Genomic DNA, 23,710 nt, shown 5'->3' with positions numbered 1-23,710 from the left:
CTACAACGCATTTTAATGGCGCCAACCAAACATCAAGTGCAAACAAGCTCCGTAAACGGGAGTGAAATAGTGTGATTACAGCAATTAGCTATATCAACGACTAGGCGACCATTACACCACACAGCGAAGGAAAACTTCATGCGTTCCACAATTTCTTAAATGGAATTCATCCTAAATCAAATTTACCTTGGAGGTTGAGAGTGAGGTCAGTCTCCCGCACCTAGTTGTTTTGGTACACAGAAGATCTGATAACACTCTAGGTCACAGAGTGTACAGAAAGCCGACTAACACAAACAGATATTTATTTGCCACTTCGCACCACACCTAGCCCAGAAGCAAGCAGTATTCAACACTCTGTCTTCACGTGCCTTCCGTATAGGCGATGACGACAACTTGGAATCGGAGTTGAACTTTTTAAAGAGGACATTGAAGGCAAACGGGTATGGTAGTTATTTAATCGACAGGGCTCTTAGGCGAAATATTTATAACGCTAATAAAAAGGACGAGGAGCCGCCTTCTCATTCCGTTAGGTTACCGTTCGTTTCTGGGTCACTGACCGCATAAGCAGAATTCTAAATGAAAATGGTATTCAGACATCTGTCTTTAGTCAAAACAAAATAAATTATTTTTTCCGATGGAAAACGGATGCACCTGATTTCCTCCGCAATCAGGCGTCTATCAAGTGACATGTGGCTGCGGCAAAGTGTATATAGGCGAAACGGGAAGAACTGTTAAGGAACGCATTAAGAAACACGAAAGGCACACGCGTCTAAAACAAAACGCAAAATCGGCAATAGCGGAACATCATGAGAACTGTAGCTCTGACATAGATTTTAATAACGTACGTGTACTGGCTAAGGAAACAAATATTTATGGAAGGAAAGTCCGAGAAGCGGTTGAAATTTCGAAGAATGCATGCAATTTCAATAGAGAGGACGACTATAGGCTTCCGGCATCTTCGCTCCCAACCATGAAGGAAGTGAATACGCGGCCGTGGTGTGCGAGCGACATAAACAACGCACAGCAAGTCACCTTGGCGGAAAATAATATTTTGGGTAAACATTACCACGCTCTTTCTCTATCCGTTTCGAATCTAGCTAATGAATTTCAACCAATATCCCCTTTTCCAGTGTAAGTGTGGAATGTTGGCTTTCTGTCCAGTGACGATGGACCGCCAATGATATCCACAGGAGACTACCCAACAACGCCCCTTCTTCTGCATCAGAGCGGGAAAATGAGCCTGTGACTATGGCCAACCAATGGTAGCCATATGAACTTTAACCAATACTATCACCTCTTCAGCACTAACGCGAGATAGCTCCCGTTTATAAGAGAACGCGACAGTCGTTTGTGACAGTGTTCTAGTAGTAGTGGACATCATAAGATCCTGAGGAAGATCCCAGCAGAGGAGTCGAAACGTTGATCATTTTAGTAGAAATATAACGCTGCCTAATAACCCATAAGACTTTAGCTTCTGTGGCAACGGCCACGAAAGCCTGCTGAATTACATATGTGCAGCAATTTCGTAATGGTCAACATCGCTTAACATGTGGTAATGAGTGTTTCAGTTTTGGTACTCTCGTGGTCTTGCCTCTGTGCAGGTTGTATTTACGTGACGCGGAAAACCAGCCACCCACCTGAGGTCGCTGTACACTAGTTACCAGTCGAGTAAACAGTGATTAATGTTTAGGTTTAAACTGAATCAATATAAGAAAAACCAGAGTGCAATGTACGTACATGTCAAAGCGTATGAACAAAAAATAATACAAACTTCTTAGACGCTAACAAGAATACATCTGGAACATTGAGTGAATAAACATAGTGGAACTTGAAGACTATGGCACTGATATTCCTTAACGACGAAGGTTGAGCGTTCGGGTTAGTTGGCCTACATGTATGTCTTGGGATGTGACTGGAGTGTCGTAGATTTCGCTGTGGTGACTTCCGACCGCGCTCTGACTGACGGGCTGCTAAGATCCAGCGCATGAAGTGTCCCAGAGCCTGGTGTAGCGAACTGCTCATGTGTTGGTTTGCGCAGCCCTATGTAGCCTGGGCGCGAAAGAATTCGTGTCGATCCAGTCCCACACACGTGACACGGCGGAGGAAATATGTCCCTAGCACGGAGGATCTCTGGAGGCTGCCGTCTGTCGTGCTTGTTGTGATCGATGCAGTGCAGTGTGGCAACGCCTTGTACATATGCAAACCTGTGATGCTTCACAGTGTCTAAGGGGTTGCCGAACTCCTCAGGCGAACGGCGGATTCAAGGCATCTACCTTGTGACATTAACACGGACGCTGGCAAGTTATCAACTGTGTAAGGGTACTGAAATCATGAACTTTGGCTAGGTTGGAGAAAGGCCAAGCGTTCCTGGCAACAAACCAATTTCAAGCGCCCGCCGGCGAGCGAGCAGCGGAGCTGAATTCCCGTTTTCCTGGTGCCTGAATGGACGGCGAAGTCGTTTCACTTGAGAGTCAACATGAATAGATGGAGAATGCTTTGTCGCAGACAATGGATACTGAGAAATACTTTGAAATGATGTAGTTATTCACAGATTCATCGCATCACATCAGCATAATCACGGCACTGTGGTATGTGTATTGAGACTTTAATATCAAATGTCCCATAAAAACTACAGAAGCCACAGTAACACGGTAAATGAGTAACATTACACTAACCATTATAAATTAATAACTCCCCAGTTCTTTATGTGATCATTACGATCAAAATGTTGGATAACAGCTGAGCTCATTAGCTATCATCACTGAATCGCACACCTTTCTATGTATGTTATTTATTGAATTATTCCATGTTTTATGTCTTTTTAAATATGAAAATATATCAGATCATTGTATTCTCTACACTTACACAAAAACGTGATCGCAGCATGACATACATTGTACCGTTTCCTACATAACCAAGTATCGTATGTATGATTTCTTATTTAATTAATGAAATATTAAATTGGCTTAAAATAAAGAGACACACACACACACACACATATATATATATATATATATATATATATATATATATATATATATATATATGTATAACCGCCGTTTAATAGACTGCAAAGAATAGCATGTATTGATCTATTGAGAAGGTCACCTTTACTGTTTATCGAGCTTCAACATTTCCTTTGTCATTAATATTGAGTATGTGTGCACAAATTTCGTGTTTTGATTAATTGTGGATAGACATAAGGCATTGTGATTGTGTATGGTCCAAGGGGACCGGTAGAAAAATACATAACTCTTAACAAATGCGTTACGTTTACAAATCGCATATTTTTTCGATAGTGGACCGTTTTATGTATTTGTGTGGTCGCAAAATTTGGTAGGCGTCTTGTAAGTGTGTGCGAACGGCCGCTCATGGTCGTTCTGTGTCGAGCAGTTCTCTTCTAGATGTTCAAGAGGTATTGGAGAGGTTCTTTTAGAGCTTATAGAGGTTATTTTAGGTCTTGTAAGATGATAAGTTTCGCAGGGCAAGTGGTTGTGCAAATATCTTAACTTTTGTTCATGAGTAGCAAAATTCTGGGCTGAAAAGGACTTGCAATCAGAGCCACGTTGTGACTCTTCACATTTCACAAGTGTTAGGCGATGGGCAGCTCTGAGTTCTGAATTACTTCAGTTGCATTTCTGAATTATTACTTGCTACCCTACTGGACTCTACTTATTATGCGTCTTTGGATCTGTTTATCCCTAGACTGAACTTCATTTATTTCTAAGTTGCAATTATTTTGTGTATGGTTGGCAAATGGGACTTCATACTTCACGGGACTTCATCGATGTCCAGTTAGTATTTTTATCATGGTTAGGATTTGGGGAATCTACTACCACTTAAAAACTCAAGCACGCAAAGTTTACTGCAGATTATTATTGTTGTTGTTGTGGTCTTCAGTTCTGAGACTGGTTTGATGCAGCTATCCATGCTACTCTATCCTGTGCAAGCTTCTTCATCTCCCAGTACCTACTGCAACCTACATCCTTCTGAATCTGCTTAGTGTATTGATCTCTTGGTTTGCCTCTACGATTTTTACCCTCCACGCTGCCCTCCAATGCTAAATTTGTGATCCCTTGATGCCTCAAAACATGTCCTACCAACCGATCCCTTCTTCTAGTCAAGTTGTGCCACAAACTTCTCTTCTCCCCAATCCTATTCAATACCTCCTCATTAGTTACGTGATCTACCCACCTTATCTTCAGCATTCTTCTGTAGCACCACATTTCGATAGCTTCTATTCTCTTCTTGTCCAAACTGGTTATCGTCCATGTGTCACTTTCATACATGGCTACACTCCATACAAATACTTTCAGAAACGACTTCCTGACACTTAAAGCTATACTCGATGTTAACAAATTTCTCTTCTTCAGAAACGATTTCCTTGCCATTGCCAGTCTACATTTTATATCCTATCTACTTCGACCATCATCAGTTATTTTACTCCCTAAATAGCAAAACTCCTTTACTACTTTAAGCGTCTCATTTCCTAATCTAATCCCCTCAGCATCACCCGATTTAATTTGACTACATTCCATTATCGTCGTTTTGCTTTTGTTGATGTTCATCTTACATCCTCCTTTCAAGACACTGTCCATTCCGTTCAACTGCTCTTCCAAGTCCTTTGCTGTCTCTGACAGAATTACAATGTCATCGTTATCACATTCAGTGGTTCTACACACATTTGTGCCACTACCACTTCAGTAGTTTACGTATTTTTTACTGACTGAATAAATAATTAGTTCGGTCAGTATAAATACTTTTCTGATGTCTAAAATGAATTATTCGAAAGAATACAACCTTCTTTACCATTTAATAAATACGAGGTGTTTCAAAAAGGACTTTACAACTTTGATAATTCATATAAATAATTCATAGTACCTACAGTGGTGATTGTAGTGTCGGTATGTAGGGAAATACATCAAGTTTTGTATCGCGTAGTTCGCTAGTGCCGAATAGCACCGTAAGGAGCGCTGGCGGCAGTTGCGTTAGAGATGACTGCCTTTGCTGAACCCGAGCATGCTAACTGTGTGTTTTGGTTTGAAGAATCGAAGGCGGCGACAACAGTTCAGCGTAATTTCCGTACCAAGTGCGCTAAAGATCCTATTAGCAGGCCTACAATTTATGAGCGGCACAAATGTTTTCTAGAAACAGGTTGCTCGGTAAGACGTGGAAATCATCAAGTCGTCCAAGCATATCTGACGACGCCGCTGAGCGAGTGAGACAACATCTTGTCAACAGCCCTACGAAATCGACGTGGCATTCATCTCGCGAACTGCAAATCCCACATACGACTTTTTGGCGTGTGTTGAGAAACGGTTTGCATTTAAAACCGTACAGATTGACGATCGTTCAAGCAATAAAAGACACTGATAAAATTTCTCGCAATAACTTCTGCGGATATTTTAAATCGATTACATGGGGATGAACATATTTTGGACAAAATCATCTGCTCTGACGAGTTGATTTTTCACTTAAGTGGTGAGGTTAAAACACATTACTGTAGAATTTGAGGCAGTGAAAATCCACATCAAACACTGCAACCGCAGGTTCGAATCCTGCCTCTGGTATGGATGTGTGTGTTGTCCTTAGGTTAGTTAGGTTTAAGTAGTTCTAAGTTCTATGGGACTGTTGACCACAGATGTTAAATCCCATAGTGCTCAGAGCCATTTTTTTTATCTCAAACCTTCTACTTCCTTGTCTTTGATCTCGCAAGTTTGTGATTTATGTTAGCTTCTAACGAATAAGTTTTGTCCTACACATTAGTAGTAATCGCCTCTACTGTCTCTATTAATTTCTTTTTTGATTCGCTTTGAACCTTCCCGATCTCTCCGTTCAAAGTATTTACAGATCGAGAGAGTTCACTACAGATTTTCATCTGTTCATCACTCACTATTTTAATTTCCTGGTTTGCTTTAGTCTGTAAATACCTAAAGATCGAGTAAACATCTTCTGTTAATTTGCTAATCACTGCATCGTACAAATCCTCTTTTTGCTTTTTTTTTTCACTGCTTACAGATTTCTTTAAAACCTCAATTTTATCATAAAGCTTGTAATCAAACTCATATACTTTCTCTATTGTTTTATCGTCCAAATCTTTGTGTACTGAAGAAGATATTTCATCTTTTCACAAATCCATATCAGTTCTTAATCCACTCTTCATCGAACTCATCCTATCTTTCATAAAACTCATATCAGTTTTAACTCAGTCTTTACGGAACTCATCCTGTCGTTCATTGAGCCTGTATCAGTTTTCATCGAACCCATCACTTGAAATAACTCACTCAAATTGCCCTAATTCAAACCACATGCCTGATTTAGTACTGGTTCCACTTTTGTTTCCGTCTCAGTCTCCTGTAGATAATTTTCACCCACCGTGAACATTTCTCCCGAAATCTCCTAACATGAAACATTCACCTCTTGCTTTATAGCCATATTGTTTATGTCTTCCCTATTTATTGAGATGCCCAACCCACTGTCGTTACTCAGCTCTCCGTTCAACAATTCCGAGCTCGGCCCACGCCTTTGTGGCTGCCGCACCGCCTGCATTGTCGAGTTCAACATTTCTGCTTTTACAATGCTTGACCAAAAATTCCACTAACCAGTGTTAATTTTAAAATAAAATTTGCAAGGACCGGGCACTGGACACTCACAAGACCGAAATTGGCCTGTCACGCTGCACCAAGTATAACACTCCCTCTTCGGGTGGTTGACTAATTAAAGAATTGCCGTGTTGCTAATGGTTTGACTCTGAAATTAAATCACGTTACTACTGTAGCATCTTGGCAGGCGTGGACAGTTGCAAAGGCACTGAATCACGCTCATTAATGTTCAAATGTGTGTGTGAGTTCCTAAGGGACCAAACTGCTGAGGTCATCAGTCCCTAGACTTACACACTACTTAAACTAACTGATCTTCCCCGAGGTCGGCTTCCACCAGTTTTTCCATTCCTCTGTAAAGAATTCGTGTTAGTATTTTGCAGTCATGACTTATTGAACTGATAATTCGATGATTTTTACACGTGTCAGTAATTGGAATTACTACATTTTTTCTGAAGTCTGGGGGTATTTCGTCTGTATCATTCATCTTGCACACCAGATGGAAGAGTTTTATCATGGCAGCCCCAATCAAGGCTATCAGTAGTTCTGACCCACAGGGCCTTGTTTCGACTTAGCTCTTTCAAAGCTCATACAAATTCTTCTCGCAGTATCATATCTCCTATCTCCTCTTCATCTACGTCCACTTACCTTTCTATAACATTGCCTTTAATGCTGTCCCCCTTGTATAGACTCTCTATATACCTCTTCCACCTTCCAGCCTTCCTTTCTTCGCTTAGGAATGGTTTTCCATCTGAGCCACTGACGTTCGTACAGCTAATTCTCCTTTACCAAAGGCGTCCTCAATTTTCCTGTAGGCAGTATTTGTATTTACGCTATTGAAATATGCTTCTAAATCGTTACATTTGTTCTCTAGCCATTCCTGCTTAGCCATTTTGCACTTCTCGTCAATCTCAAATTTAAAATGTTTGTGTTCTCTTTCGCCTGCTTCATTTGCTGCATTTTTGAATTTTCTCCATTCATCAGTTAAATTCAGCATCGCTTGTGTTATCGAAGAATTTCTACTAGGCCTTGCCTTTTGATTGATTCTTTGCTGCCTTAAAGCTCGTAAAGCTACTCATTCGTCTTCTATTGTATTCCATTATCCTGTTCTAGTCAGCTGTTGCCTAGTACTCCTTCTGAAACTCTCAACAACCTCTGGTTCTTCCAACTTATCCAGGTCCAATTTTCTTAATTTACTACCTCTTTTCAATTTCTTCAGTTTTAATCTACGGCTCATACTCAACAAATTGTGGTCACCGTCCAGATATGCCCCTGGAAATGTCTTACAATTTAAAATCTGGTTCCTAAATCTCTGTCCTACTGTTATATAATCAATCTGAAACGTTCCAGTGTCTCCAGGGCTGCTCTATGTGTACGACCATCTTTCATGATTCTTAAACCAAGTGTTAGCGATGATTTTATTATGCTCCGTGCAAAATTAAACCAGGCGGTTTCTCTTTCATTCCTTTCCCCCAGTCCATATTCCTACTATCTTTTCCGCTCTTCCTTTTCATATATATATATTTCGTTCTTTGTAGTTTTTTCGTTTGAAGCTTATTTCGTGAGATATTTGGCCCGGGTATACAGGGTTGTTCATTGATCGGGACCGGGCCAAATATCTCACGAAATAAGCTTCAAACGAAAAAACTACAAAGAACGAAACTTTTCTAGCTTGAAGGGGGACACCATATGGCGCTATGGCTGGCCCGCTAGATGGTGCTTCCATAGGTCAAACGGATATCAACTGCATTTTTTAAATAGGAACCCCCATTTTTATTACATATTCGTGTGGTACGTAAGGAAATATGAATGTTTTAGTTGGACCACTTTTTTCGCTTTGTGATAAATGGCGCAGTAATGGTCACAAACATATGGCTCACAATTTTAGACGAACAGTTGGTAACGGGTAGGTTTTTTTAAATTAAAACACAGAACGTAGGTACGTCTGAATATTTTATTGCGATTGTTCCAATGCGATACTTGTACCTTCGTGAACTTATCATTTCTGAGAACGCATGCTGTTACAGCTTGCTTACCTGTAAATACCACTTTAATGCAATAAATGCTCAAAATGATGTCCGTCAACCTCAATGCATTTGGTAAAACGTTTAACGACATTCTCTCAACAGTGAGTAATTCGCCTTCCGTAATGTTCTCACATGCATAGACAATGCGCTGACGCATGTTGTCAGGCGTTGTCGGTGGATCACGATAGCAAATATCCTTCAACAATCCCCACAGAAAGAAATCCGGGGACGTCAGATCCGGTGAACGTGTGGGCCATGGTATGGTGCTTCGACGACCAATCCACCTGTCATGAAATATGCTATTCAATACCGCTTCAACCGCACGCGAGTATGTGCGGATATCCATCATGTTGGAAGTACATCGCCATTGTGTCATGCAGTGAAACATCTTGTAGTAACATCAGTAGAACATTACGTAGGAAATCAGCATACAGTGCACCATTTAGATTGACATCGATAAAATGGGGGCCAATTATCCTTCCTCCCATAATGCCGCACCGTACATTAACCCGCCAAGGTCGCTGATGTTCCACTTGTCGCAGCCATCGTGGATTTTCCGTTGTCCAATAGTGCATATTATGCCGGTTTACGTTACCGCTGTTGGAGAATGACGCTTCGTCGCTAAATATAACGCGTGCAATAAATCTGTCATCATCCCGTAATTTCTCTTGTGCCCAGTGGCAGAACTGTACACGACGTTCAAAGTCGTCGCCATCAATTCCTGGTGCATAGAATTATGGTACGGGTGCAATTGATGTTGATGTAGCATTCTCAACACCAACGTTCTTCAGATTCCCGATTCTCGGGCAGTTTGTCTGCTACTGATATACGGATTAGCCACGACAGAAGCTAAAACACCTACTTGGGCATCATCATTTGTTGCAGGTCGTGGTTGACGTTTCACATGTGGCTGAACGCTTCCTGTTCCCTTAAATAACGTAACTATCCGGCGAACGGTCCGGACACTTGGGTGATGTCGTCCAGGATACCGAGCAGCATACATAGCACACGCCCGTTGGGCATTTTGATCACAATAGCCATACATCAACACGATATCGACCTTCTCCGCAACCAGTAAACGGTCCATTTTAACACGGGTAATGTATCACGAAGCAAATACCGTCCGCACAGGCGGAATGTTACGTGATATCACGTACTTATACGTCTGTGACTATTACAGCGCCATCTATCACAAAGCGAAAAAAGTGGTCCAATTAAAACATTCATATTTCCTTACGTACTGCACGAATATGTAATAAAATATGGGGCTTCCTATTTTAAAAAAAGCAGTTGATATCCGTTTGACCTCTTGCAGCGCCATCTAGCGGACCAACCATAGCGCCATCTGGTTTTCCCTTTCAAGTTACACGAGTTTCGTCTTTTGTAGTTTTCTCGTTTGATGCTTATTTCGTGAGATATTTGGCCCGGTCACTATCAATGGACCACCATGTATACACACAGGGTGAGTCAGGAGGAGAGGTACGTGCTTTGAGGGGTGATAGTATTAGTGATTCGGAACAAAAAACTTCATAAGGAATGCCCCGAGATTGAGGTAGCATATTGAGGTGACAAATTGCGACGAACAGTTTGATACGGGACACTTGGGGTCATCATGGCCGGAAACTACCTTAAATTGGCCTACAAAAACTACGAAAGCTACAGAGCGCGTCGAGCGAGTTTTTCAACATTCTCACACTCTCTTCGCACAATCCATTAGTTCTAGAGAAAAAATGAGTAGGGCCTTTTTTGTAGGAAATTTAATATAGTTTCATTTTTTACTGCGGCACGTTTTCGCTGGAGGGTGCGGTTTTCGAGTTATTGAAGAAAAACGTACAAATCTGATATTAAATGTGTTCTATCCCGGAAATCATTCGGAGTAGAGCAATTGCGGTAAATGCAGAAGTTCAACATATTAACATATGGCAAAGTGCCAGAATCTCATCTCGACATCTCAAACTATTTACGAGACATGAAAGCTGTTATTAATATCTCATTCTGGCTTTATAGTTTATGTACGCAAGAAAAATCGGAATAGAGACGATGAAGTTAGTAGGGGACGCAAGTAGCTGAGTAGTGAGTGTCACTGAAGACTGCCGAACTTTGCAGGAAGTTTTGAGCAAATTTGAAGAAAAATACTGGTCTGTTGATAAACAGGACGAGGTTTTGCAGGAATGTATGCAAGCTTCCCCATACGGATTCAGTAAAGAGACAAATATGAAATTATATTGCGAGGAGCTATTAAAAAGTGGAATATGTCAAGGGTCAGATATCTGAAAAGAGTATGTTAATGGTATTTCGCGGAAAATTACTGAGGTGTCTCCGAGGCTATCTTATGGGCGAAAACGATAGAACATCAAATCCGAATGAAGTAGGTGACATTGGCGCCTGGTACTGCGACAGTGACAAACGGTACCATGGCGAAAACAATAACAACCAGGACACAAACAATTTCAATAACAGCCAAATCAATAACAAAAAATTGGTTCAAATGGCTCTGAGCACTATGGGACTTAACATCTGAGGTCATCAGTCCCCTAGAACTTAGAGCTACTTAAACCTAACTAACCTAAGGACATCACACACATCCAAGCCCGAGGCAGGATTCGAACCTGCGACCGTAGCCTAGAACCGCTCGACCACACCGGCAGGCCAAAAACAATAGCAGTCACAACGATTAAGACTTGAGATGCGCTGACGTAGATACGGGTAGGAGAAGAGAAAGAGGTGGCGGTCGCAGAAGAAGTAGTCTTAATGGCCGAGTCTGCGAAAATTACTGATCAGAAAACGCGAGTTCACAACAGTAAAGGGACAAACTGGTGCGGATGGCGGTACGCGGCCCCATCAAAGGAAACAGTTTAAACAGCGGTGGTGGCAACAAAAGAAGTAAACATGGACGGGCTCACATAAGTTGTCATCTGTTTAGAAAACAATCAAAGGCAATGAATTTCGTGTTCAGGACAAAGCGGTACCAAATGAAATTGTTTGGGATGTCGAAGCGACAGCGGGTATGGCGCGTAAAAGTGGTACAGCGGGGCCGATAAAAGAGCAGTGTCCAGTTTTGGAGACATGTGTTATTGTAGTTAATGCTGTCGGTACAGTAGGCGATGATAGGGAATGGCTGAGGCAACTACGGGAAATATATGATGGGATAGAAGAGTGGAAAAGAAATAGGAAAGTAAGTTTTGGTGGGAAAAGGAGTCAGAGTGTGGAGGACGATAAGAATTATGAAGTGAGTGTAACGGTGTGAGCGAGCGATCTGAGGGAGACGCTGTACGAAGCAAATGAAGTTAATAAGAATATAATGAGTAATGCTGATGACATTAATGAATATAGTGGATATGAGGGGGCACATGAGGTGCAGATGAGTAGATGTTTGGTAGATGCCATTCCCGAACTCGCCGTATTTCATCGAGCAACTGGAGACTGTCGTGTGTAGCCTGATTATGTAACTTACAACAGCCGAATAAAATTAACCAGCGAGACAGATGGTTGTGAAGTATACGAAGTCAAAGACGATGTGGTTCGTAAAGGCAACGATAACGATGAAGGTGAACCTGCCGATCAGTTGGATAAGAATGAATTAAGTATGTTTTGTGTCAGAAGGAACTCAGGCGTTAATTGATAGTGGAAGTCAGATTAGTGTTGTGCCACAGTCATTTTACGTGCGAATTAATACTGTAACAGATAAAGCAGAAATGCCTGAGACAGGAGTGAAAGTAGTAGGTGCTACTGGTGCCTGTAGTAAACCGATTAATACTCAAATTTTGATGCAGTTTTATATTAGGAATATTGCATTTGAACGTGATTTTCTAGTGGTGTCCTATCTGAGTACAGAAATAATTATGGGCATGGATTAGATGATAAAGAGTAAACTAATCAGTGATTGTGGCAGAAGAATGATGGTATGTGCTGTAGGAGAAAACAAATTCGAGGTGGATTTTGATGACGTCGATAAGGGAGTCAGTGATCACAACACCACACTGAATATAATTACATTACGTAGGAACGAAGGGTTGATGAAGGGTCTGAGTGTTACCATGTTAGGAGCGTAAATAGACCACCTTCCAGTGATGAGTTTGCAACAACAGTGGAGAATGTCTTGGACATAACATCCGACCAAAAGGAGGAGCTGTATGATTTTTTTGTTAATAACAGGGAGGTATTTTCAGATAAACCTGGTCGTGAACGTGATTTTCAGTACAAAATTGAGACGATACCCATGAACCAGTTTTGGACGAGTTTCTCGCGTACCAACAGCTAGGAGAGAAACGGTTCAAACAGAAAGAAACTGCATGGTGGAGTGAGATATTGTAGAACCTTCGAAAAGTCAATGTAATAACCCGCTTGTTTTGGTGAATAAGAAAGATAACAGTATTAAGATCATCATAAATAAGCACAATCTTAACAAGGTTGTGAGGCGTGAGACGGATCGTCCTGAGTGTTTAGACGAGATTTCGCCAAAGTGTCACAACATGCGGTATGTGACAAGCCTCGATCTGACCACTGGTTATTGGCAGACAGCCCTTGAGAAATATTGTGTTAGCTTACAGCGTTCTTGTTTGCTGACAAGTGCTATCAGTATAAAGTTATCCCTTTCTGACTGAACACGTCAGTGCCAGTATTCATCTGAGCGCTTGATAGTGTACTGGGGAAAGAACTTGGCACAAGAATTACGATCTATGTTGACAATTTGTTAATAGCAACGTCATCATGGGAAGAGCATTGTGAACTATTAACAGAAGTTTTTAAAGCATTGAGACGCAGGGGAATGACACTGAAGTTAAAGAAATGTGAATCTGTGAGAAAGGAAGTAAAATTTCCAGGCCATATCATAACAACTTCAGGAATAGCTAAAGCCCCACTAAACTTAGAGGCGATAAGAAACAGTTCACCGCCAAGAACCAAAAAATAATTGTATTATTTCCTTGGTCTTTGTAATTTTTGTTGTAAATATGCAGAAGGGCGAGTTTTTAATGACCCAGATTTGTGTGATTTGTTAAAGAAAAACAGTGTGTTATTTGGACAAATAAATGTCAAATAGTGTTCGATAAACTAAAGGATGAATTTATAAAACACGTAATATTACATCACCCAGATTTGACAGTACTATTTCACATAGGAACCGACTCATGCGATTATGGTATTGCGGTGTACATATTTCAAGAAATAGAACAAGGGGGAAACAAAGAGTGTTGGTCCATTGCTTTTGCTAGTGGAACACTGACAAAATGCCAGAAAATTAACAAAGTCTCGGAAAAAGAAGTTGTAGCTATAGTATGCGGATTTAAAAAATTTAAAGATTTCTTATGGGAGCACAAAATCATAGTGCATACCGACCACAAGACCTTAAACTTTTTGAGGAATTGTCAGTTATTGCATGATAGGTTCAAAAGATGGGAAGTATATATACAACAATTTGACATCGACATATGTCACGTGAGGGGTGTAGACAACTGTGTAGCTGATACATTGTCTAGACTGTCTTATGGTCCTGGTGGAGTAATTAACAACGACATTTCAAAGGGTACGTTTAAAATAATGTGCTTCAAGGATGTTGACGGAAAAAGGAAAACAGAAAACGTGTGTAGAAATGGGCGTCGTCACCAGAGCGAGGACGAATGCTTGAGGTTAGTTAAAACTGAGTTTGATGCAAAAAAAATGAGAGGGGTGAGACTTTGTTTCAGTATTATAAAATCTACGGTGGTATCCTATACTCACGAAAGAATACAGATAAAGAAGAGTGGCGTGTAAAGTGGCCAGTAAAGTATGTTTCCAGAGTTGATCGATTATTTTCATCTACCTTTAGGTCACTGTGAAGCGAAAAAAACAGTGTGGACAAGATAGCTGAACCTGTGAGTTTCAACAGTATGAGTAGGAAGGTGGCTGAAAGAATTCTAACATGTGATAAGTCTTAAAAAGCTAAGATGACGAATGTGACTACTCGTGATCCTATGCAAAGTCTACAACCTAAGGATAATTTGGAAATTCTGGCAACGGATCTTTACGGTCCGTTACCTAAAGCAACTGGCAATTTTGTATACATTCTGGTAGTATTGGGTACATTTTCAATATTTGTAAAGCTATATACTTTGCGTAATGACACAGCTAAAGCGGTGTTTAGCAAATTTGCGGACGATTATTTCTTGAAAGGAGGAAAATCGAAGGCGATATCATCCGACAACGGGCCGCAATTTACATCCAAGATAACGAACAAGGGATGAAAGAAAGAGGGAAAGCGATCATTCATATATCGGTTTACCTTCCATCGAGCAACCCTTCTGAACGCTACATGCGTGAATTGGGTAGATATGTCAGAACGTATTGCCATAACAACCATAGGGCGTGGGGCAACTATATAGCTCATATTGAAAAGATCATGAACTCGTTGTCTCACGAGAGTACAGGCTCCACATAGGGGGAAATCATACTGGGTGTTAAGTCGAAGGTATAATAGGGTAGATAAACGATTTCTCACCGTGGCAAGACTTAGATATCAGTCAAAAGAAAGAGATGTTGAGGGAAAATATGAGAAAAGTGCTGAAGCACGAATTAAAAGGCAAGATGCCAATTTAAAACCAGTAAAACTAATGGTAGGGAATAGTGTCCTTGTCAAAATATACGAAAAATACAGTGACACAGATAATGAAATTTCCAAGTTCAAGTTTATTTATAATGGACCACTCAAAATTGAAAACATTCCCCACCCTAACCCTCGCTTAATGTATGATAAATACTCAATCCGGTAAAATATTGGGTGTACGGAATGTAGTACACTTAAAGCCCTATCAGAGCACAGACAAATAGTGTTATTCTGCCTGTAAATAACTGTGATTAGCTGAGGACTGAAACACCACTTTCTTTAATTAATGATCACACAATGTTGGTGTCATGTTGAAATAATGAAGATAATGTTTTTGTTTAATGAAATGATTGTTTCATTTGTTATGTAACTTGTAATATGTTATGAAACTTGTAATCAGAAATTGTATTGTAATTAGTTTTAGGAGATTTATAATGTATGTAACTGGTGACTTCAGATAAACTCAGACTTGTCATTTAAGTTGCAGGTACAAATGTTCTAAAAACACGCTAATTAACGCACAGGAAACTAAATTATTACCTGTCCAAAGTAAATAATGTTGTGAAAGAGGATGGGAATACATTCAGGCACCCACACAAAAATGAAAGCTGATAAGCTAATGAGGACGAGCACAAGGCAATGCACCAGTAATCTGTTTCTCATTTCCAGGAAATGCGGTTCATACAAGAAATGCTTATGAGTAGGCAGTACATACAATATGTGATCAAAAGTATCCGGACACCTGGATGAAAATGATTTACAAGTTCGTGGCGTCCTCCATCGGTATGTTGGAATTCAATATGGTGTTGGACCATCTTTAGCCTTGAAGACACCTTCCACTTTCGTAGGCGTACGTTCAATCAGGTGCTGGAAGGTTTATTGGGGAATGGCAGCCCATTCTTCAAGGAGTGCTGCACTGAGGAGAGGTACCGATGTAGGTCGGTGACGCCTGGCACGAAGTCGTCATTCCAAAACATCCGAAAGGTGTTCTATAGGATTCAGGTCATGACTCTGTGCAGGCCAGTCCATTACATGGATGTTATTGTCGTGTAACCACTCCCCCCTCTGGCCGTGCATTATGAACAGGTGCTCGATCGTGTTGAAAGATGCAATCGCCATCCCCGAATTGCTCTTCAACATTGGGAAGCAAGAAGATACTTAAAACATTAACGTAGGATTGTGCTGTGATAGTGCCACACAAAACAACAACAGATGCTAACCCCTCCGTGAAAAATACGACCACACCATAACACCACCGCCTCCGAATTATACTGTTGGCACTACACACGCTGGCAGATGACGTTCACCTGGCATTCGCCATGCCCACATCCTGCCATCGGATTGCCACGTTGTGTACCCTGAATCGTCACTCCACACTACGTTTTGCCTGTTCAGTTGTCCAATGTTTACTCTCCTTAGACCAAGCGAGGCGTCGTTTGGCATTTTCCGGAGTGTTGTGTGGCTTATGAGCAGGCGCTCGACCATGAACTCCAAGTTTTCTCACCTCCCGCCTAACTGTCATAGTACTTACATTGGATCGTGTTGCAGTTTGGAATTCCTGTGTGATGGTTTGGATAAATGTCTACCTTTTACACATTACGACTCTGTTCATCTGTCGACGGTCTCTGTAAGTCAACAGACGAGGTCGGCCTGTACGCTTTTGCGCTGTACGTGTCCCTTCCCGTTTCCATTTCACTATCACATCGGAAACAGTGGACCTAGGTATGTTTAGGAGTATGGAAAACTCGCGTACAGACGTATGACACAAGTGACAGCCAATAACCTGACCACATTCGAAGATAATGAGTTCTGCGGATCGCTCCATTCTGCACTCTCAAGATGTCTAATGACTACTGAGGTCGCTGATATTTAGTACCTAGCAATATGTGGCAGCACAATGCACCTAATATAAAAAACGTATGTTTTTGGGTGTGTCCGGATACTTTTGATCACATAGTTTATGTGAATAGCGTGGTACAAAAAAATATAGAGAGACAGAAAGGTATAAATAGTAATTAAAATGTTTCTGATGTGGACACACATAATGTAAACGTAGTTTGAAAAATAATTCTTCGATCACTTTTGAGTAACGAATTCTCATGATGCCCCGTTTATGAGAGTTATAAATTTTATGTGGACAGAGATGTTATAAACGCTGTGTGAAAATTTCTTAATCATTTTTAATTATTGGATGCTGATATTGTTTAATTGGTGTGAATTTTTAATATGTTAGTGAACAAATGTTTTCGTTTTTATTGTGTATCTTCTAGCAAGTCGTGGGACTAAAAAATTTCCTATATGATTGCATGTTTCTGTGTTGCATAATTGTATTTGTAAAAAAATTATTTACTTATCATGTTTTTAATGAGTAATGAATAGCATGTATCGGACAGCGGCAAATAGTTAATTTAATTTTAATTCCGTGGTACTAAACATTGCTTGGTTTAAAGACTGGTTATTACGTTCTGAACGTTTCCTTGAATCTATGTTTGCCAGTATAGACCAATGAAGCGTGAGACATGTGCAACACAACAATACAGCCCCCACATATAAATTTTTTCCTGCTTTATGAATTATGTACGTTCAAATGAAGTATATAAATATATTGTGCATATTATTGTGATGTATATATGTTTTAATAATTTCCTTTGTGCAAAATAACTGATGAAAGAGAATCTAAAGAATTGTAGTGGACGCACTGGCCAAATCAGGGAATATCGTTATGTAAAACAAAGCAGTTATTATTATTGCTGTGCTGTCGCTGGACACAGGAGCGGGCGTAGTAGGGCAATGTCTGTCAGGTGGTAACGACTCAGTAGCGAGCGAGTCTGTTGGACGCATAGGAGAAATTCTGATGTGAGAGAACACAAGACTTGTTTCACTGCAAGATCCCACGTACGGTATGGCCAGGCATAATGTGGAGAAGTGATTGAGCGCAACACAAAGCATCAAGGTTAACCAGTGTTTAAGAAGAGCGCTGCGGCCCCGAAGTTAGTTGTTGTGAAGAGCCTGTGGTCGTACATTGTCGTGGTGTAATGGAACTCGCCGCACCAACCGCACCGCTATGAAGTAAGACCCGAGTAGTTTACTATATAGAATTGTAAAAGGCTTGCCAGTATTAATTGCGAATTGTTCAATAACAAATATTTTAGCAACTTATGTCTGGTAAGGTGAGTAATCCTCAGTAACAACTAACTGACAGGATCCACTCTGTATTAATAACTAACCGAGTGTGTCATTAATGAATTGAAACTAAATGATAAAAAGAGCGAAGTTTATCTACTTGATTAATAGTTTGAATGAAAGTTAACAGAAAAGTTAGTTTTTTTTGGCCTTGCTAATTAAGTGCTAATTATTGACAAATAATTTGACAAAGAAGTATAGTTAACAATACTTCAGTTCACACAGTTTTGTATGGGAAGTAATTTACGTAACAATAAGTCAAAGTAGCGAACTCTGTAATCATTTCAAAAACCAGTTATTACTGTAGAACAGTCAATTTAAACACTAAAATTAATTTTTTTAAAAGTTACCTTTCAGAAACAGTTTAACAGCAGTTATCATTAGAGTCAGAAATGCTGTCCAGTTGTTCCATAACAGGTAGCGTAAAGGACTAGTAATTAATTTCATGAAGTAGTTGCAAGTTTGGTTTTGTCCATGACTGAAATTTTTGTGGGTGATCATTGTGTTTTGATAATGAACGCGAGTCAGTGCCTTTGCAACTGTCTACGCCTGCCGACATGCTACAGTAGTAATGTGATTTAATTTCAAAGTCAAGAGTTGTAATTGATTTCGCTCACACCGTTCATTTATAGTAATTTCCTGACAAAGTCAAATCAATTCGTCATTTCGGACCAAAATTTCACTAGATAGTTTCCATATTATTTTGTACATATTTTATTTCTGCTGATTGTTACTGTGCAAAATAAATCGCACAATAACGAGCAAGTTATAACAACACCTGACTTCTTCCAGGTAGTACTTTCACTTCGGATTCGACGCCTTATCCCAAATTAATACCAAACCATTAGCAATTCGGTAATTCTTTAATTAGCCTACTGACCATAGTGGAAGGGGGGGGGGGAGGTGTTATAAGGCATTGTATTGCAGCTTGAGTGGCGTGCTATGTCACCTGATCTAAATCGCACAGAAAATATAAGGAACCTTTTCTTTTGGAACATGAGGTGAAACGTAGCAACTGACATTCCAGCAATTCGGTAGCTGGGTGGGATCTAACAATGAATAAATCCTGTGAGATTATCATACATCCACAGTTTGACTAATTTTCTTGTCTGATGAGCTTACACTGCGACATGGTTTAGGGTTTCGCTTTAAATGCGAACATTTTAGGTTAGGCTTCACTGTGACTGTTATTGATAAAGAATGTAAAAGCAAGTTCATTTTTGTCAGTCATTGTTTATTTATATTTAAAACGTGTTTCGACTGCTTAAACATCGATCATCAGGTGGATTTACGGGTTTTAGTACAACCTGTGTGTGTGTGTGTGTGTGTGTGTATGTGTGTGTGTGTGTGTGTGTGTGTGTGTTTTGTGTTACGACTTTGGGGTAGCCTATGGCATGCTTCGAGGAGAAACAAAAACAATATTTCAGAACATGATTTTGGGGAACTTTTTTACTAAAAACTAAACATATACCGGAATATGAAAATAAAACAAATAAAATACACTACATTCAGTGATTACAGGCTCCTTTCTCGGCCATAATACACCACATGTAAACTATCAATACACTGGTTTCTGTGAACTACCAGGTGCAAAGAACATACAGCAAAATAGAAGCATTATCTCGAAGTACAAAGAACATATGTAGCAAAACAACACGATTGCTTCAGAATAAGTTTTAAAGGATTGTGAAAACTTTTGTTTAAGTTGCTGTTTGCATGTGTTAGAATAAACAAAGTGGTGTCATCTGTCATGTTTATACAGCTTAAATTTCGTACCCATTTATATATTTATATACTCAGGTTAAAGATTGCAAAGCTTAAGTAGAATAACTATGTTGCCAACAGTGATAAAATTATACATAAATAACTGTTTTGGTTCAGATCCAGAGACAGAGGAAAGGATTTAGAGAAGAAGAGCTAAGTTTTGGATTTGATGGAGTTGTGAGTTTCTTAAATTTACATCTGTTACATGTTATAAGTAAGTAAATGCTGAAGTAACACATTGACAAGGAGTCATAGATATGCAGATAGATATACTCTTAATAACATAAACAGATATATGTAATATCTAGCTGACATTGGGTATAATGTTGTTAAATCACATATAGCAGGGAGAGTGGTGTGCTGACGATATGCCCTCCGTATCTGCAACCAGTGACGCCTATCGGCTGAGGATGACACGGCGACCGGTCATTATATCCGAAACCTAGGTCTCTTTTTGCAATTCTTTCACTCTGTACCTCAGGAACCCAGCCAAGATTGTTATTTATGTATAATTTTACCACTGCTGGCAACGCAATTGTTGTACTTACGCCCTGCAATATGTCATCTTATTATATAAATGAGTATAAAATCTAAGCTACATAAACTTGATAAAAAAGGATTTGTATAGCACTTGAAATATTTATTCTAACGCATGTATTCATCAGCTAAAAGGCCGGCCGCTGTGGCAGAGCGGTTCTAGGTGCTTCAGTCCGGAACCACGCGACTGCTACGGTCGCAGGTTCGAATCCTGCCTCGGGCATGGTTGTGTGTGATGACAGGTTAGTTAGGTTTAAGTAGTTCTAAGTTCTAGGGGACTGATGACCTCAGATGTTAAGTCCCATAGTGCTCAGAGCCATTTCAACCATCAGATCAAACAAAGATCTCCAATATCCTTTAAAACTTTTTCTGAAGTGATAGTGCTGTTTTGCTATACATTCTTTGTACTTCGAGATAATGTTTCTATTTTGCTAGTACTTTCCAAACGTCATCTTTGTTTACGAAGTATGACAGTTCACATGTGATATATTGCGACAGGGAAAAGAGCCTATGACCACTGGAGGCATTCTATTTTAGTTGCTGTACTTTCACACTTAGATACAAGTTTAGTTTCTACTCAAAAATCTCCCCATAACTAAGTTCTGAAATATTGTTTTTGTTTCTCCACTACACTGTGCCACACGTTACCCTGAAATCGTAACACACACACACACACACACACACACACACACACACACACACAGGTCGTATTAACGCATGTAAATCCATTTGATAATGGAGGTTTAAATCTTACGAACACGTTATGAATATAAATAAACCGTGACTACTGTCCCATCCACGAACGATGGCAGTTCGCGCACGTCGAGGCAAGAGCGAAGATTGCGTTGTTGATGATTCCAAGCGACAGCTGCCATACGCGCATGCACGTGTGTTCCACTTCAGGAAAGCGTATGTCCTGCAAATTACGTCTCTCTCTTGCTTATGTGGAATGACAACTCGCAACAGACGGAATAAAAATTCACTAAACAATTCGCTGCGATCACGTTTAATGCTATCATTAGCTACGGCATTCAGAGCAGAGCGATCAGAACACTTCTGAACGCTCATTGTCTGTCGGAGCATGCATGACGTAGGTGCGCAGAACAAGGCTAAACTCGACCGCCAACTATCGTGAATCAAACCAGAGTAACAGTAAATTTGTTGTTTCATTCGGTAATATTTTATTTTTAAACTTGATTCGATACAGTACTTGAGCTCACCTTTTGTCATCGATTCGGTTACCCTGACATCAGTGCTTGGTGACGCATTGTGCGCGTTGTGCCTGTACCCAATCACCAAGGTCAAACCGATTGCGAAGACCATGATGACGATGACAAGCAGCACAACAATAGTCACGTTTTGCTCGCAGCACGTCTCCACTACGTCAGCGCCAACGTCACCGACCTCCAGCCCAATGGACTGATCCTTCCGTGTGAGCTCCTCCGCTATCAGCTGACACCCGGCCGGCTTCAATGACCTGGAAACTGAAGATTTCTGGTGTCTGATCCACTGACTGCCGCTCGCGAGCAACACAATTGGCTTTATTCATATACAACATATAGCAAACAACACAAGCAGGAGAACACATATATTCCATCTCTCCTGTTTCTGATAAACGCTCAACACTACACAAAGTCATCGACAACTAACCGTGTTGTGACTGTAAGGAATATCTTCGCAGATAAGTGATGGGCTCGGTGATTATCTGACTAATAGAACTTAGTACGTTATACTCAACGAGAAAATGTTATATAAACGAAAGTTCTATCTGGTGTTCTCAAGAAAATATAACAGGACCACTAACGGTTGATTAATAATATTTTGTACAAGAACGAAGAGAGAACAATAGGATTGGAAGACAATATATGAAATGCTCAATTTTTTTTAAAAAAATTTGTAAGACTATGATGCATCTTTCTCCAGTTTTCTTCAGTCTGTACTTCGAGAAAACAATGGTGGCAATAAAAGAATGATAACAGGTATAAAATTAAAAATTCAGGTCAAAGGATATCAGCGACAAGATAACATGACGACATTGCTGTTCTCAGTGAAACGAAGAAAAACCAGAACTGTAGAACGGAATGAAAATTATAATTGCGGTGTTTTTGCTACAATGTGTGTCATTATTACTTGTAGGCATAGAATTATATTCGCTGCTGTAGATGCGTGAGCCGAAACAGAGAGAGGTTACCCACTTACACATGACAGAGAGTCGTGATACATGGATGCGCAGGGTGGGGAAGATCTGCCTCTAGGATACTTTGTTATTCAACGACGGCAGGTCGGTGAAACTCCATCATCAAAATTGGTGCCAAGGAGTATAAAATCCAGTAATAATGTCTAATGTTGCACTTACTAAAAAACACGTTATCAATGATGAAATCTTCCTCATGTTATCACTTTATAACTGCAGTATCATTTATTAAATATTAGCCCACAAATTAGGTTACTATCAATAAACATCGTTGGAGATGGCCGAGCTATCACGAAAGTGCGCCTTGCCCAGGCAGGTAGGAAACACTCTTGCTCTGTGATCTGTCTTCAATCAGCCATTGTGATGTAAACACGTAAATCAATCACCAGGCAGCCTCCACGACAAGAATGTGTGTTCGTTATGTTATGATTAGTTACGTCATGATTAGTTATTTTGGTGTAAATGAAAGTGATACAAACAATAATCTTGCCTCAGGAAAGATTAAATTTATGTTAAGTGACCCGGACGTGGAGGCAGTGAAGAGATGATCAACATTTGTGATGCTAGATATAATATGATCAGACCGCCGGTTCATTGATTTGTGAATGTCGGCGGCTCTGACGCACGTGTGATTGTTTTACTTCAAGATGTATTTTCCTGTTTATCTTAGATATCATCCAATTTTCTTAAAGTAAAGACTTGGATCATTACTGTAGTGACAGAAGTAGCAATCTAAACAGCAACATAGGAATGGTAGAAGCCGTGATTTAGAATAGTACACAAAGTACGAAATCCCCAGTTTAAAACAAGGTGTAAGACCGGGTTA

General features: G+C 40.1%; 2 protein-coding genes across 2 annotated transcripts in view; both read right to left on the bottom strand.

Annotated features, from left to right (window-relative positions):
* LOC126480734 (uncharacterized) overlaps positions 1–23,710 on the bottom strand; it is a 182,274-nt gene that overhangs the window by 21,625 nt on the left and 136,939 nt on the right. Inside the window, exon 3 of the mRNA XM_050104006.1 lies at positions 21,911–22,174. Coding sequence (XP_049959963.1) covers positions 21,911–22,174 — 264 coding nt within the window. The remainder of the gene's footprint in view (positions 1–21,910; positions 22,175–23,710) is intronic.
* Positions 1–23,710, bottom strand: part of LOC126481753 (putative mediator of RNA polymerase II transcription subunit 23) — a 367,427-nt gene that overhangs the window by 271,890 nt on the left and 71,827 nt on the right. The gene's annotated exons all lie outside the window — the stretch shown is intronic.

This window comes from Schistocerca serialis, chromosome 5 (assembly GCF_023864345.2).
Source record: "Schistocerca serialis cubense isolate TAMUIC-IGC-003099 chromosome 5, iqSchSeri2.2, whole genome shotgun sequence".
NCBI classification, from domain to species: Eukaryota; Metazoa; Arthropoda; class Insecta; order Orthoptera; family Acrididae; genus Schistocerca; species Schistocerca serialis.
Note: the sequence above shows the minus strand (reverse complement) of the source record. Positions and strands in the feature narration are given on the sequence as shown.